At 37.0% G+C, this 13,011-nt stretch overlaps 1 protein-coding gene across 1 annotated transcript in view; it reads left to right on the top strand.

Moving 5' to 3' along the window:
• Positions 1 to 797: 797 nt before the first annotated feature.
• The window catches only part of AQR (aquarius intron-binding spliceosomal factor), a 49,331-nt gene continuing 37,117 nt past the window's right edge, over positions 798 to 13,011 (top strand). The window contains exons 1-11 of the mRNA XM_027638018.1: positions 798 to 986; positions 1,867 to 1,923; positions 2,712 to 2,752; positions 3,738 to 3,773; positions 5,115 to 5,235; positions 6,551 to 6,691; positions 8,190 to 8,258; positions 8,739 to 8,839; positions 9,519 to 9,595; positions 10,804 to 10,868; positions 12,707 to 12,823. Of these exons, the coding sequence (XP_027493819.1) occupies positions 900 to 986; positions 1,867 to 1,923; positions 2,712 to 2,752; positions 3,738 to 3,773; positions 5,115 to 5,235; positions 6,551 to 6,691; positions 8,190 to 8,258; positions 8,739 to 8,839; positions 9,519 to 9,595; positions 10,804 to 10,868; positions 12,707 to 12,823 (912 nt within the window). The 5' untranslated portion in view covers positions 798 to 899. The remainder of the gene's footprint in view (positions 987 to 1,866; positions 1,924 to 2,711; positions 2,753 to 3,737; positions 3,774 to 5,114; positions 5,236 to 6,550; positions 6,692 to 8,189; positions 8,259 to 8,738; positions 8,840 to 9,518; positions 9,596 to 10,803; positions 10,869 to 12,706; positions 12,824 to 13,011) is intronic.

Genomic DNA, 13,011 nt, shown 5'->3' with positions numbered 1-13,011 from the left:
GGAAGCTGAACATGAGCCAGCAGTGTGCCCAGGTGGCCAAGAAGGCCAATGGCATCCTGGCCCAGATCAGGAACAGTGTGGCCAGCAGGACCAGGGAAGTGATTCTTCCCCTGTACTCAGCACTGGTGAGGCCACACCTGGAGTGCTGTGTCCAGTTCTGGGCCCCTCAGTTCAGGAAGGATATTGAGGTGCTGGAGAGTGTCCAAAGAAGGGCAACTAGGCTGGTGAAGGGACTGGAGCACAAGTCCTATGAGGAGAGGCTGAGAGAGCTGGGGCTGTTTAGCCTGGAGAGAAGGGGGCTCAGGGGAGACCTTATTGCTCTTTACAACAACCTGAAAGGAGTTTGTAGCCAGGTGGGGGTTGGTCTCTTCTCCCAGACAACAAGCAAGAGATCACAGTCTTTACTGCACCGGGGAGGTTTGGGTTAGACATTAGGAAGCAGTTCTTTACAGAGAGAGTGACTGGGCATTGGAATGGGCTGCCCAGGGAGGTGGCGGAGTCACCTTCCTTGGAGGTATTTAAGAAGAGACTGGATGTGGCACTTAGTGTCATGATCTGGTTGACGAGGTGGGGTTAGGTCATAATTTGGACTCGACAATCTCAGAGGTCTTTTCCAACCTGGTTGATTCTGTGATTCCGTGTTTTCCCACAGCCTTTCTGCATTTACAAGCTCCTGAACTCCCGCAGGCGCCACTGTCGGGGAAGGGGCAGCAGTGCCAGCGAAGGAGCAGCAGGTGGCGCCGCCGCCCGACCGCCCGCCGCACGGCCGCTCTAGCGCTCGTGGCCCCGGAAGCGCTCCCGACTCCGCTGCTCCCGGCCGGAGATCCCTCCCTGGGCCTGGGCCGGGCTGGGAGCGCTCGGGACGGTGGCCTGTGCCAGGCGGCTTCAGCGGCGTCCCCATGGCGGCGACAGCGGCGTCCTCGGCCGCGCCGAAGAAGATCGTGGCGCCCACGGTGTCGCAGATCAACGCGGAGTACGTGACACAGGTAGGGCCGCCGGGCCGCCCCTCCCGCGGCGGGAGCCGGGCACTGGAAGGGCCGTTCCCGCCGCGACGGCGCCGCGGTGTTTAGATAGCCTTCCTAGGCCGTGGGTGTCGGGGGAAGGGTTTTGTTCTGTCGTAAGTGATGAGAGATATAACTGTGTTACGTACGAGAGGTTATTTCCCCCCAGCGCTTCCAGACTAGGGACATTTACAAAGCAGCACTACGTGCATCATGCACTACTAAAAGGCATGTTTTAACACGTGAAAAGTTGCTGAGAATTTCTTGTTGCTGAACGTTTTAAGTGGTTTTCTACAAGTCTGTGGGTTTTTTTAATTATTATTATTAATTTCTTTACCTCTGGAAATTTGCTTTCCTTCCTCTTCCAGAGCATAAAGGAGGTTGAATAAAGTTGGATAGGAAGCTCTTGTTACCATAGCTCAGGAGTCTTGTTGAAGTGATGGCTGCAACAAATAGCATTAAAGTATTAGACTTTTATATATAGTCTCTAGTTACTTGTTAGGGTCCTCAATGGAAGCATAATCATTTGAAACCTGGGATTCACAGTCTCTGAAAGATCATGTTGTATTTTTGAGGGTTTTGTTAGAAGTAGCTTACAAGTAAAAGTTGTTTATTACATAGCAGTCTGTGTATCTGAATTTTTTCCAGAGAATTACACCTCTCTTGGAAAAGGTTTAGGCATAAAATCTTAAATTGTTGAAAAACACTGCTGTTATAAAATATAATTTTGTTACCTGTGGTTACTGTAAGCTGAAATTAAGCAAGATATTAGTGAAATAAAGTTTTGGGATGGAATGTGTTGTAGAGATGTTGTATCACTACAACTGAAAATGTATGTATTTAACCTTTATTTTTTCTCATGCAGTTAGCAAATAAATACTGGGCGCCACATGTGAAGAAAACATTGTCTTTTGATTTAAAGGTAATTATTTCTACTGGAACTTTGTTGGGGTGTAAAAGAATGAGGATCAACCCTTTTCTGATGTACCAATGTCCAATGGTCTTTATTTTATATGAAAGTATAGGAGACTACTTGGAAGGTCAACAGTTGCTTAAGACGCTAATTTTTTATGTATTTGCAGTTTATAAATGTAGACACTGTTAGAAAGGTGTGCTATAGCAGTGCAGTTCTTTTACGTGTTATTTGTTCAGTTTACTTTGGCCAAGAACTTAGGGGGGCAACAGATTTTTGAGCATCTCCTTTGAAGTTAAAAGATGCTTGAGAGGGTACTGCTTGTAAAAATGAAGGATGAAAGATGCAGGTGTTGCCGAACTGCGTACTTCATAAAAGCTCTCTTTGGAAAGCTTCGATCAGACAACTTCAGTGCTGTTCTGGTGGATATGTGCACTTTGAATGTTTAAAATTTGGCACGATGTGTTTGGTTTTGTGTAGTGCAGAGTACCTAAATGTTAGGTTTCCTTTCCTTGTGGATGTTTGCCTAGTCTCTTTGTAGTATTTGTGATAAAATTTTTCTGTGATTGTTAGAACTAGGATGTACATAAGCAGCTGAACTGCTTCTCTGTGTCATGTGACATCGAAGTGTGCCTATTGCAACTGATAGTGCAGATTCTTTCATTCTTGTTGGAAAAACTTGATAAAAGTATTTTAGTAGCTGTAAGCAGAGAGTAACTAATTCAGAATAAGGTGTCTTAATGCATTTAGTCACTTTATTCAGTATATAAAATTCTCTTAAATATTCTTTCCCGTAGGTCATTGAAGATGTATATACAAAAGAAATTGTCAGGTCAAAGTAAGTACACCAGTTGCTTTCTCTTATTGGCAACCATTCCAACAGTACCTGTATTGGAGTGGTTTCTAATGTTTCATAGAATATTATAAAACTCATCTGCATGTTGAAAGGAGATGAAAATTACTCAAGGGTGTTTGAGTAACTTAATCGTTATGGTATTTCAAAGTCTGAATGTGGTAAAAAGAAAATTCCTAAACTCATAATTCTTAAATGTGATGGTTGGACATCCTATTATTCAGTTCCTTTACTGGTAGTCTGTTGTGTTTCAGGTTGGTTTTGTTGTGATGGTTATAGAAGCTTGATCCATGCTTTTATCACTAAGGAATGTAAAGAAAAAAAAACAACATTGAGGAGTGTGCTGCCTCTAGCTTTCTACTTTTTTCCTGGTTGCTGTTACCAGGTTTATAAAGGGCAAGTCTAATTTCTAGTTGTACTGTTAGATGGGGGAGACAAAGAATCCAGGATAAACTACATTCTACAGCTGTGTGTACAGGAAAGAATTGTAACTGTAGCTGGAGCTTTCAGGGGAAGTTTGAGCTCTGGAAATAATTCTCTTATTCCTTTCTGAAAGTAATCTAAGAATTGTCATATGCGATCAGAGCAGGCTTCAGTTTCTAGTCACTAAGAAGAAATACCATTATGAACTGATTAAATATATAATTGTAGTTTTCCAGAAGACACTCTCAGCTTCTAGCAATTTGTATTTTCAATGCTATTGGAAATGGTGTCTTTATATTTAAAAGACCTGCATGAATTTTTTTAAATGTGAATTTAATTGTTTAATGAATCTGCATGAGCTTTAGCTTCCACAGCAGTTGCTTCTGCATTAAAGTGGTTGCTATTGCATGGAAACAGCACAGCAGAAGTAATTCCTGGGTGTTTCTACAAGCTTCCTTATATAATGAAGTAAGGAAAAATATATCCATTTTCCGTGCAGCTAAGATGTGTGTGTTCCTGTGTTAATTGATTACTTTTTCCTTTTTAGGTTTGCAATTAGAAAAATAATGCTTCTTGAATTCAGGTAAGCTAATGGCAGCGAAACTTTGAGTTGTTTTTTCTTAGGAACCTGTAAAGATGAGAAGCAAATACAGGGCAGTAAGTCAGTTTGAAGGTAGTATACTCACTTGTTCCTACTTCATAAGGCCTTGAATTGTGTACTGAGGAAAATTAAGTGAGGAGAGCTTAATTTAAAGGGGAAATAATTCATAAATTTAAGTAACATATCAGAGTATCTTCGTTCATGAATCTCAATTTCTAGTGTAAGTGAAGCATCGAGGAAGGGAGTATGAGTGAAATAAGTGAAAAACTTAGGTCTGTAATTTGGAATGTGTCATTTAGCCTTAAATCAGAACTCATTGAAGTCAGAGGAAGTTTTTGGATTAAGTCTCGTACTGTGAGGATAAAAGTGAGTTGTGCTGCAGCAGCATCACTAACATTTTCTTCACTTGAAAAGAAATGGAAATCTGTTTAAACAGTAGTTTACAATTACTTCAGACTTGCCTGGAAGAATTTATAGAGTATGTCTAAAAACACAATGTTTAATGTTCTCTTTGACTCTTTTATCAAATCTTAAGAACAAATACAATGAGGTGTTTTTTATTTGAGGTAGATTCTTTGTTTCAAAAGGCTGTAATATATAAGTAGAGTCACTAACTACCGAAGTAGGATAAACTTCCCTCTGTTTCCTGCTTCCTAATTAGAAAAGTTGCAGAAAATGTAAATTATGGTTTGGGGCTTGACATAACAAATGGCGTGCAGTGGCATGCTGGTAGCATGACTTCTGGAATTTGTATGTCAGCAGTAACATGGATTTAGAGGTTCTTATCCTTTCTGTGAACATTCTTAATGTTATCAGCCCCTAACATAACTTCAGTACTTTCTGATCTATAGCCCCATCTACTGCCATTTTTCCTGTCATGTTCTCTCTTTGCCCTCCCTGCCCACTGTTTGTCTGTTAAGCTTTTCTCTCTTTATTCACGAGATTTTTTTTTTTATTTAGTAAGACAAATACTATTATACTGTAGTTGTTCTTTGCATCTTATGCTCAGAAATTTTCTTTGGGAAAATCAACCTGAGTTCATGTTATGACTTTGTAGGGAGCTGTGGCTACTTGTTACACTTGAAAACCCTCCGATGAATGTGTCTTCCTGATAAAAAACTCATCTGTCTCTTGTGGCTTTTACTGAGTCTTAACAAGTTTTGCTTCAGTGACCTAGATGAGAAGTAACTTGAGGAACTACTCAACAAACTATGAAGATGGCTTTAAAGAGGAAAAAAACCGCTGTGGATAACTGCTCTTTTAAATGAGTGACAGATTATGTGGGTGGCAGTAACTAATGATATACTCTTTGTCTCTTCACAGTCAGTACCTTGAAAATTACCTATGGATGAATTATTCTCCAGAGGTGTCCAGTAAGGCATATTTAATGTCAATCTGCTGTATGGTGAATGAGAAGTTCAGAGAGAATGTCCCTGCGTGGGAGGTAACTGATTTCAATTACAGCTGGAATTGCCTTTGATCTGCAAGTTGCAGTTTTTGCAGTGTGCTCACTTGTAATGACAGAAGGTGGCAGAGCTTGTAGTGTTAAAAGGGAATGGTGCCTCAGCTGGAGTATCTGATATGCTGTTTTAAACTGTAAGTTCTTTTTGGAGAAAGGACTGGACAGATGAAAAATTACTTGATCCCTCCCAGTGCACAAGTCCTTAATGTATGGCATCTCATAGCAGAATAATCACCAGCATTTGCTTTTTTGGCACTTAACAGAAGTTGGGTATTTACAGAGAAGTTCTTGTCCTGATATTGAAAGGAAAAAAAAAAAAAAGGATTTTTTTAATCTGTGGATATAAGCAGGCACCACTGAGACATATTCTTCAATAGTATTGTGCTTAAAACCTGTGAATATGGTTTTCTAGCTTTTTTGCATTATACTAAAATGATCTCGTATTCTGCTCTTGTGTAGACTGCTTGGTTAGTTTTTTTTGGGTTTTGGTGTTTGGTTTTTGTTTGATTTTTTTTTTAATAATACGTTTAGAAATGTTTGTGTTTCTATGAACAATCCATTTCTCACAAACATCTGAACAGTGTGAGCCTAGTTAGACATTCTATGCAAGCGTTATTTCAGAAGTACATTTACTTCAGTACTAGTGCCATTACTTCAGTGCTGGCAAAGCATGAAGGATTACTAACTGACTCATATGATGTCTGTCTGTTTTTGTTCTGGAATATGTCCTAGATGCAAAGTGACAGGTGTGTGTTACCTTTCAAGCAGATTAGTTAAATTTGTTATTTGGTACATTGCTGCCCTTGTAAAGAAACCATTTCGTCTTGATGATTATTTAGTTTACCTTTTTCTTCTGAGGTAGCTGAATGGAAGTTCCATTAAATAAATCTCTAGTGGTTTTTACCTGCTCACTTTTTGCAGATCATTTAGAACTGCCATAGTTTTAACCAAAGTCTACTGATTGTCTTCTAACCCGGGACATTTTACAATATTTCTGTGCAGTCACCAATTGAACATTCCCACAATACAATCCACTCCACTTGTGCTTCTTGTTCAGTTTGTCCTGTGCATCACCTGTGTGAGACTATGCAGAAGGTGTAGCGTGAGGATCCCGTGTCAGGAGGATATCATTGGTCTGTTTGCTTGTGCTGCCCGGTCAGAGTAAATGAAAAGAGGAAAATGAATCCTTTCTTTTATAGATTTAAATGGATTTAGGGAACTTAAGCTATATTATGTGAAAAGATTGAAATTATTTGTATCAATCTGACTCAAAATCAACTTCCTCTTCTATTCCCAGACATTCAAAAAAAAGCCAGAACACTTTCCTTTCTTTTTCAAACGCATACTGGAAGCATCGCTGGTTGAAAATGAGAGTGAGTACTCTCTGCATGAGCAGACAGTCCTGCTGCTTTTCCTTGATCACTGCTTCAATAGTTTGGTATGTGTTTATGCTGTTCTGTGTTAATGGCAGTTTGAGCAATTTCTTCTTTGTTTGTTGATGAAACAAAATTCCCATTTAATGAAAAGACATTACTGGAGGGGTTTTATCTGTTGTTTTGACTCTTACTTTATCTCTCTCATCATGTTTCCTTTTCTCTGACACAAGGTCATAGAAGAGACTTGAAACTGAAGCATTGGCACGTAGACAATTTGGAGGCACAATTTAATATAAATTTTTGTATTAAAAATGGTGCTTAAAAAATGATGTATTTATATTTGTAAAGTTACTTTACACTTAAAAGCAGATGACTTACTATTTGCTCTTTCTGTTTTGCCTGGGAGATTGCACAAAAATTATTTCCGTTAGCTATTGAGAAAGACTGTGTTTTTCACTTTTGAAACCAGACTTAGATAATATTTCTGTCTGCACTTCTCCTGAGTTAGTTTTAAGAAAGCATTGGACTAATTTGTGTTCTCAATCTGTAGTTAAAAAAGCATTGAAGATCCTAAATAGCAAGCAGGGAGAAAAATTTACAATTATGTGTTATATGAAGCAGTACTCTATAACCACTCTTGCTACTGGACTTTTTCTTTGCTTACACTGCACATGGGATGTGTTATTCAAAATCGGCATCTGCACAAATAAGAACAAAATTCTCAGAGACAAAACAATGTAGAAAGTGAATTATTTGATTTTGGAATTGGGAATGGTTGTGGGAGCCAGTAAGCATCTTGAACTTTATGTGTATAGTTCATTGAGGTAGTATTTTTCTGTAGTATCCATGGTACAATGCATCTCCATTTTAAATAGTTTGATAGTGACTATGGAATCCTTCTTGTAGAGCACGTTTCTCATATAACATGATAGGGAGGCCAGTGAAAAAGTGCTTGTAAAAGCACAGTGCTATTGCAAGCTGCCCTTATTTGTGAAAGGCGGAACAGAAGTCACAGTAGTGTTTTAAGTGAAGAGCGGTGAAGTTTAAAGTTTCAGAATGCTGAGAATGGAGTATTTGTCCATGAAGATGTTAATGGAAGTTTTTCAGTGGTTTAGGAAAGAAGGAAAACTTTGTGGATGCAGATCACAGGTAGAGTTGGGGAGAGCACATTTGAACTGACAGAGAGAATTATTTGTTTCAGATAATGGGAAAAGTGTAGATTAAGTGACAGAAACTTGTTAAATTAAGGGCTTTAGTAGAGAGTTCAAGAATAAAAATTGACTGAAGAAGGAACATCAGTTATCAACAGCTTCTGTGCTAAAAATACATGCACAGATGGGACCTCTGCTGAAGTATTGAGAACTGACAGACTCCGTGGAAAGAGCCTAAAATATGAAGGTGTTACTGGGTAATGCAGTTTCCCGTTAGGAAATTGTGAAGTCTAAGAGAACAACATATTTTTGTTAGATGATAATGTACATTGATTTATTTTGTAAGACAGGCACATCAGAAAACATAAGAATTTTAAAAAAGCATTTTTTGTCTGTAACTTTGTAACAGGAAGTGGACTTGATCAGAGGTCAAGTGCAGCAGCTCATTTCCTTACCGATGTGGATGGCTCTACAACCTGTAAGCATAACACTGTAAACTGACAGAGCAATCTTCTAGGCATTGTCCAAGTCTTATAAAGTGAATTCATATGGAATACTGTTAAGGAATTCTTACATTTACAGCATTGCTATGGAATTACATTTTTGTGTGCTTTGTAAAATTCTTTCTCGTTTGTTGCTAATTTCCACATAATTATGTAATTATTATGTAATTTTTATTAAAACTAAGCCTTTTTGCTTATAGCGTCTTTATAGTTTGTAGACAAGGCCATGAAGTCACAGGGATTAGGCAATGAAGCTGACATCTAACCAAAACTAGACTCTCTGTAGCAGTATTACATTCGTTTTACAATTATACTTATTGAGAATAGTCTGAGACAACTGTTTGTTTCAGTTTGGTATGTATTTTTTTCTTTTTTTAATGAAAAGACTGGATTGTATTTTTATCTCTCGTGAAAACAAGGATTCTTGGTGACTGAATAACATTTTAACATTTCAGAAGCGACTGGAACATGAGCTGAAAAAGACACCAAAACTAAGAAAATTCTGGAATCTAATTAAGAAAAATGATGCAAAAATGGATGAAGAAGCAAGATTGCAGTATGTTACAGAAACATTTTTTTGTGTGTTAAATCCAAAGCCCTTATTGCTTTCATTGTGTTTTAGCTAAAATAAATTGTTTCGATAAAAAAAGTTTTTTAAAAACGTGTGAAGATGGCAAAGAAGGATTGATCATATGTGGTCTCTTGGAAGCTCTTTTGTTTTTTAGTAGTCTTTATGCAAAATATTGTTACAGAACTTTATATTTTATTTGATTAGTGAATTTATGATATCAAATCTTAGAGCTATTGGATGAAAGTATAAAAGAATATTCATATAGTTACTAGTTTTTTTTCCATGACCTTTAGCAAATGTTTCTCTTTTAAGCATATAGCTTATGCAAATATTTGAATAAATCTGTGTGTATCTCACCAAAATTAAATGTTCCAAGGGTTTTGTGTTGCAATGTGGTAAGGTGTAGGTGGTGACAAACTTCTCTTTGACTCAGTAAGAAGCATGGGTTGTTAATCAGTTCTGTACCTAAAAACGTAGACTGCTATTCTGTGTGCCTGAGTGCAGAGAGAAAAGTTACCATCTAAACAGTTTAGGTGTGTTTCAGGGCAACCTGCTACCATTGTGTAAATTTTGAAGCAAGTAACTTTGTATTAGTTAAAGCTACAATGTACTTCTAGTCTACCCATAAGGAGTATTAATTCTTTCGTCATGTGTCTGATTTTAGAGCATATCGGGAGAGAAGATTTCTTTCACAGCTCATTCAGAAATTCATTTCTGTGCTAAAGACGATACCTGTCTCAGGTAACTGTGGTTCTTATGTTACTTTGTTGTCTGGTAATCTGTGTTAAGTTCTTTTCTGTTGCTGAAGTCCTTAGGATATCAACCTGAGGTTGGAGACCTTATTCAGATGGAGTTTTAGTGAAATATATGCCTGCCTGCCTGGATTTCATATAAAAGTTATATTCAAATTTGTATATATTTTAAAAATGAAACAGCAGAAAGCTTCTTTCAATCTCCTTCTGTTCAGTACGGACCTAGTAAAAACAGTGTTTCTGGGAACTGATATTCCTTATTGTATGCTCAGAGTATTAAAGCATTTCATACATACTTAGATGCCTTTTTAAATAGGTGATATAAATGCATATTATAAGTCTCTGTTCTGTTATTACTGTTGATTTACAGTAAGAACAAAAGCCTAAGTGAAGTGAAATTCTGTAAGATTTGACTGCAGTTGATTTATAAGTCATTGTGACAAGCAAAATTATATGCTTACCTGATTTAGAAAGGAAAAGTGTTTGTACAGCCTTTTAACAAAACAGGATTATTATGCTCTAAGCACAGCACAGTTTGGGTGAAATCACTTCCCAGAGTTCTGCTTTTGCTGTTAAACTCTTGGCAAACTTCAACTCTTACCTGAGCTGTAAGGGGAAAGTTTGTGTATTGTGGCTTCCTCAGAAAGGATACTTATCCCCTCTGTTTTTCTAATTATGCAAGATCTGTTTTAGGAAGATTTGCTTTAACAGTTCTTTAGAGACTTTAAGAATTAGGTAGTCATTAGAGCAGACTAATGTATTTTAATATGATTCTGAAGGCCCCTTAGTAGTCACCACTGAGTTCCTTTGAAGATGGCCAAGGCCTTTTGCACATACCTTGATTGCAGATTTTAAATTTTTGAGTACTGGACCCTAAAAGTTCTTAACAAGCTTAATGGGCCATTGATATCCTGTGGAAGAATGCATTTTTGCATGTCACGTATGAAGTTTACTCAAAGTTGATAAAATCACTCCTGAAACTCTGCTTCTATTCCTCTCTTTCATTGCTAACCAGAAGAATTTTGGATATAAGAAAGGATTGTTTCAGAAAGAGAAGAATGTATTAGTTAACTTTTAACAGGATTAAAAAGTTAGTACTTTTGTATATGTAGCATTTATTACATTTTTGAAGAATAGTTCAAGTGTAAATATATCGTGGTGTGGATCAGTTTTAAATTTTTTTTTTCTTCTATCCAGGTCCTGTTTCTATGGACAAAGTTCATTATTGTGAAAGGTTTATTGAACTCATGCTAGACCTTGAGGTGAGTTATTAAATTGTTTCAGCCTGTTTCCAGGTGTACTTTTCTAGACCTTTAATGCATAAAGTCATTATTACAGCCTTATTCCAAATAGCAAGTGGTTATGTCACAGCTGTGCATATGGTTCCTTAATAGTGGTTTTCCATCTGTAAATAGGAGGTTATAGCAGTGCATCTGCTTTGGGAACTGACCAGTAATGTTTATAAGCCAGATGAATTATTAGACAAAAGTAGGATGCTAAAGTGCTCAGTGAAGAGGACTTTGTTAATTGGAGTAGTGGTAATAATTCTGGCAATTGATTAAAGTGTGTGATACTTTAATCTGCTAGGAATAACTCAGAATTGTTCTTCCCAATGCATAACAGGTCAGTTAAAGTATCTTTTGTCTTACAGGGTTAAATCCCAGAAAGCAGCAGTAGTTCTGAAATGCAAACTATTTCTATGTTGACTGGTGACTGAGCTTTGTTACAGGGTAATAGGGGGCAAAGCAAAGTTTTGTGAAATTTTTCAGCCGGTACTGAGTGAGACAATTTTAAGCATCACAGAACCAGTATTAAAAATAAAAGGCATTCATTTACAGTTTCTCACATGAATAGATACTTATTTAGAATAACTTCAACTTCAGAAGGCATGCTGAAATAAAAGAGACTTTTCTGAAACAGTAATCACAGGGAACTTTAAAATGGTTTGATCTTGTCTAACTTTTGTCTAACTGTCCTCTGTTAAATCACTTAAGTAGTTTGTGCTTGTAGTTGCAATAGAATGAATAATTTAAATTAAAGCTTGTTTTATGTATATAATATGTATATAATATAATATACTCTTACAGAGAAAATATGTATTTGAAGGTAAACTAAAGTCTGCCAGTTAGCCAGAACACTTAAGAGGCAGTACATTTAATGTTGGTTCTTACTAGGTATTACAGAAAAGTTAGTGTGCAGACAGGTTATGAAGTCTGTTTAATTGACTGGAACAAGCAAATGTGAAATTAGCTGTAAATCCAAGTCTTTCTGCCTTTGTAACATGTACTGTGTTAATGGGCTCATTTGCTGACGTCGAAGCCTTTTTTAGTATAGTACTGTTTCATAGTACAGTATATACACTGCCATCAAAACTTAGTGATTTGATAATTTGAAAGTAATGATTCCATGGAGAGTTCTTATGGTTTTCTGAGTTTGTTTTTTGTAATTATTGTGCAGAGTAATCAACATTTTCTACTACAGATTCTTTTCTTCATCTTAGTTCTACACACCATTTTGATACTTTTTGGCTTTCTGAATTCAGTCCGTAGAAAGTTGTGGTGTATTATTGTATGCTGATCAACAGTTGCAGCTTTTTTTTTTTTAAGATTTGAAAGATTGATAGTCCAACTTCAGTCTTACAAAGAATAGGAGATACCGTATCATATTTAGAAGAAACAGTTTGCAGTTTTAGAAAGATAAGCTAAAAGTTAATGAAATTAGTATAGAAAATAAACACTTAATGTTGAAGCAGTTTGACATATCTTTTGTAGCACACAGTCATTATATAGACACTTAGTAGTAGAATAATTGCTGTATTTAATTTCTTTTTACTGGCAGGATGAATTCTCACTAATAGCAAGTTTATACCATGCTCACAGTCACATAAAAGGCTGTATTCTTAGCTGCTTACCTACATAAAACCAGTGTCTTGGCATACATAAGTGCTACTTTAAAAAGAGGACCTGTTAGGGTATTAGATATGCAAATAACTTCAACAATATATTGTAATATGCCTTCTTGAAATGGAAAATTTCTGAAAAGTCAGGATTTCTTACCTTTTGAAGAGTTGCTTGTATTAACGTGAGGTTGTTTACCACAGGCTTTGCTTCCCACACGGCGCTGGTTCAATACAGTGTTGGATGACTCCCATCTTGTTGTTCACTGTTACCTGTCTAGTCTTGCTAAAAGAGAGAAAGAGGGTCACCTCTTCTGCCAGGTGAGATACGAAGTTCTTGAAAATGACTTTTTCATTCACTGTGTTTCTGAATGCCACAATTGTTTTGTTTTATATTTATTTGTTGAAGATAGGCTTTTCTCCTGGATGCAAACTACATGTTTATTTAAATCAGAGAGTAGTTCTTTCTTACAGTTACCTAAGTGTGTGACTGCTGTTACATTTCATAG

Source organism: Corapipo altera, unplaced genomic scaffold (genome assembly GCF_003945725.1).
Source record: "Corapipo altera isolate COAL_440 unplaced genomic scaffold, ASM394572v1 23, whole genome shotgun sequence".
NCBI classification, from domain to species: Eukaryota; Metazoa; Chordata; class Aves; order Passeriformes; family Pipridae; genus Corapipo; species Corapipo altera.
Note: the sequence above shows the minus strand (reverse complement) of the source record. Positions and strands in the feature narration are given on the sequence as shown.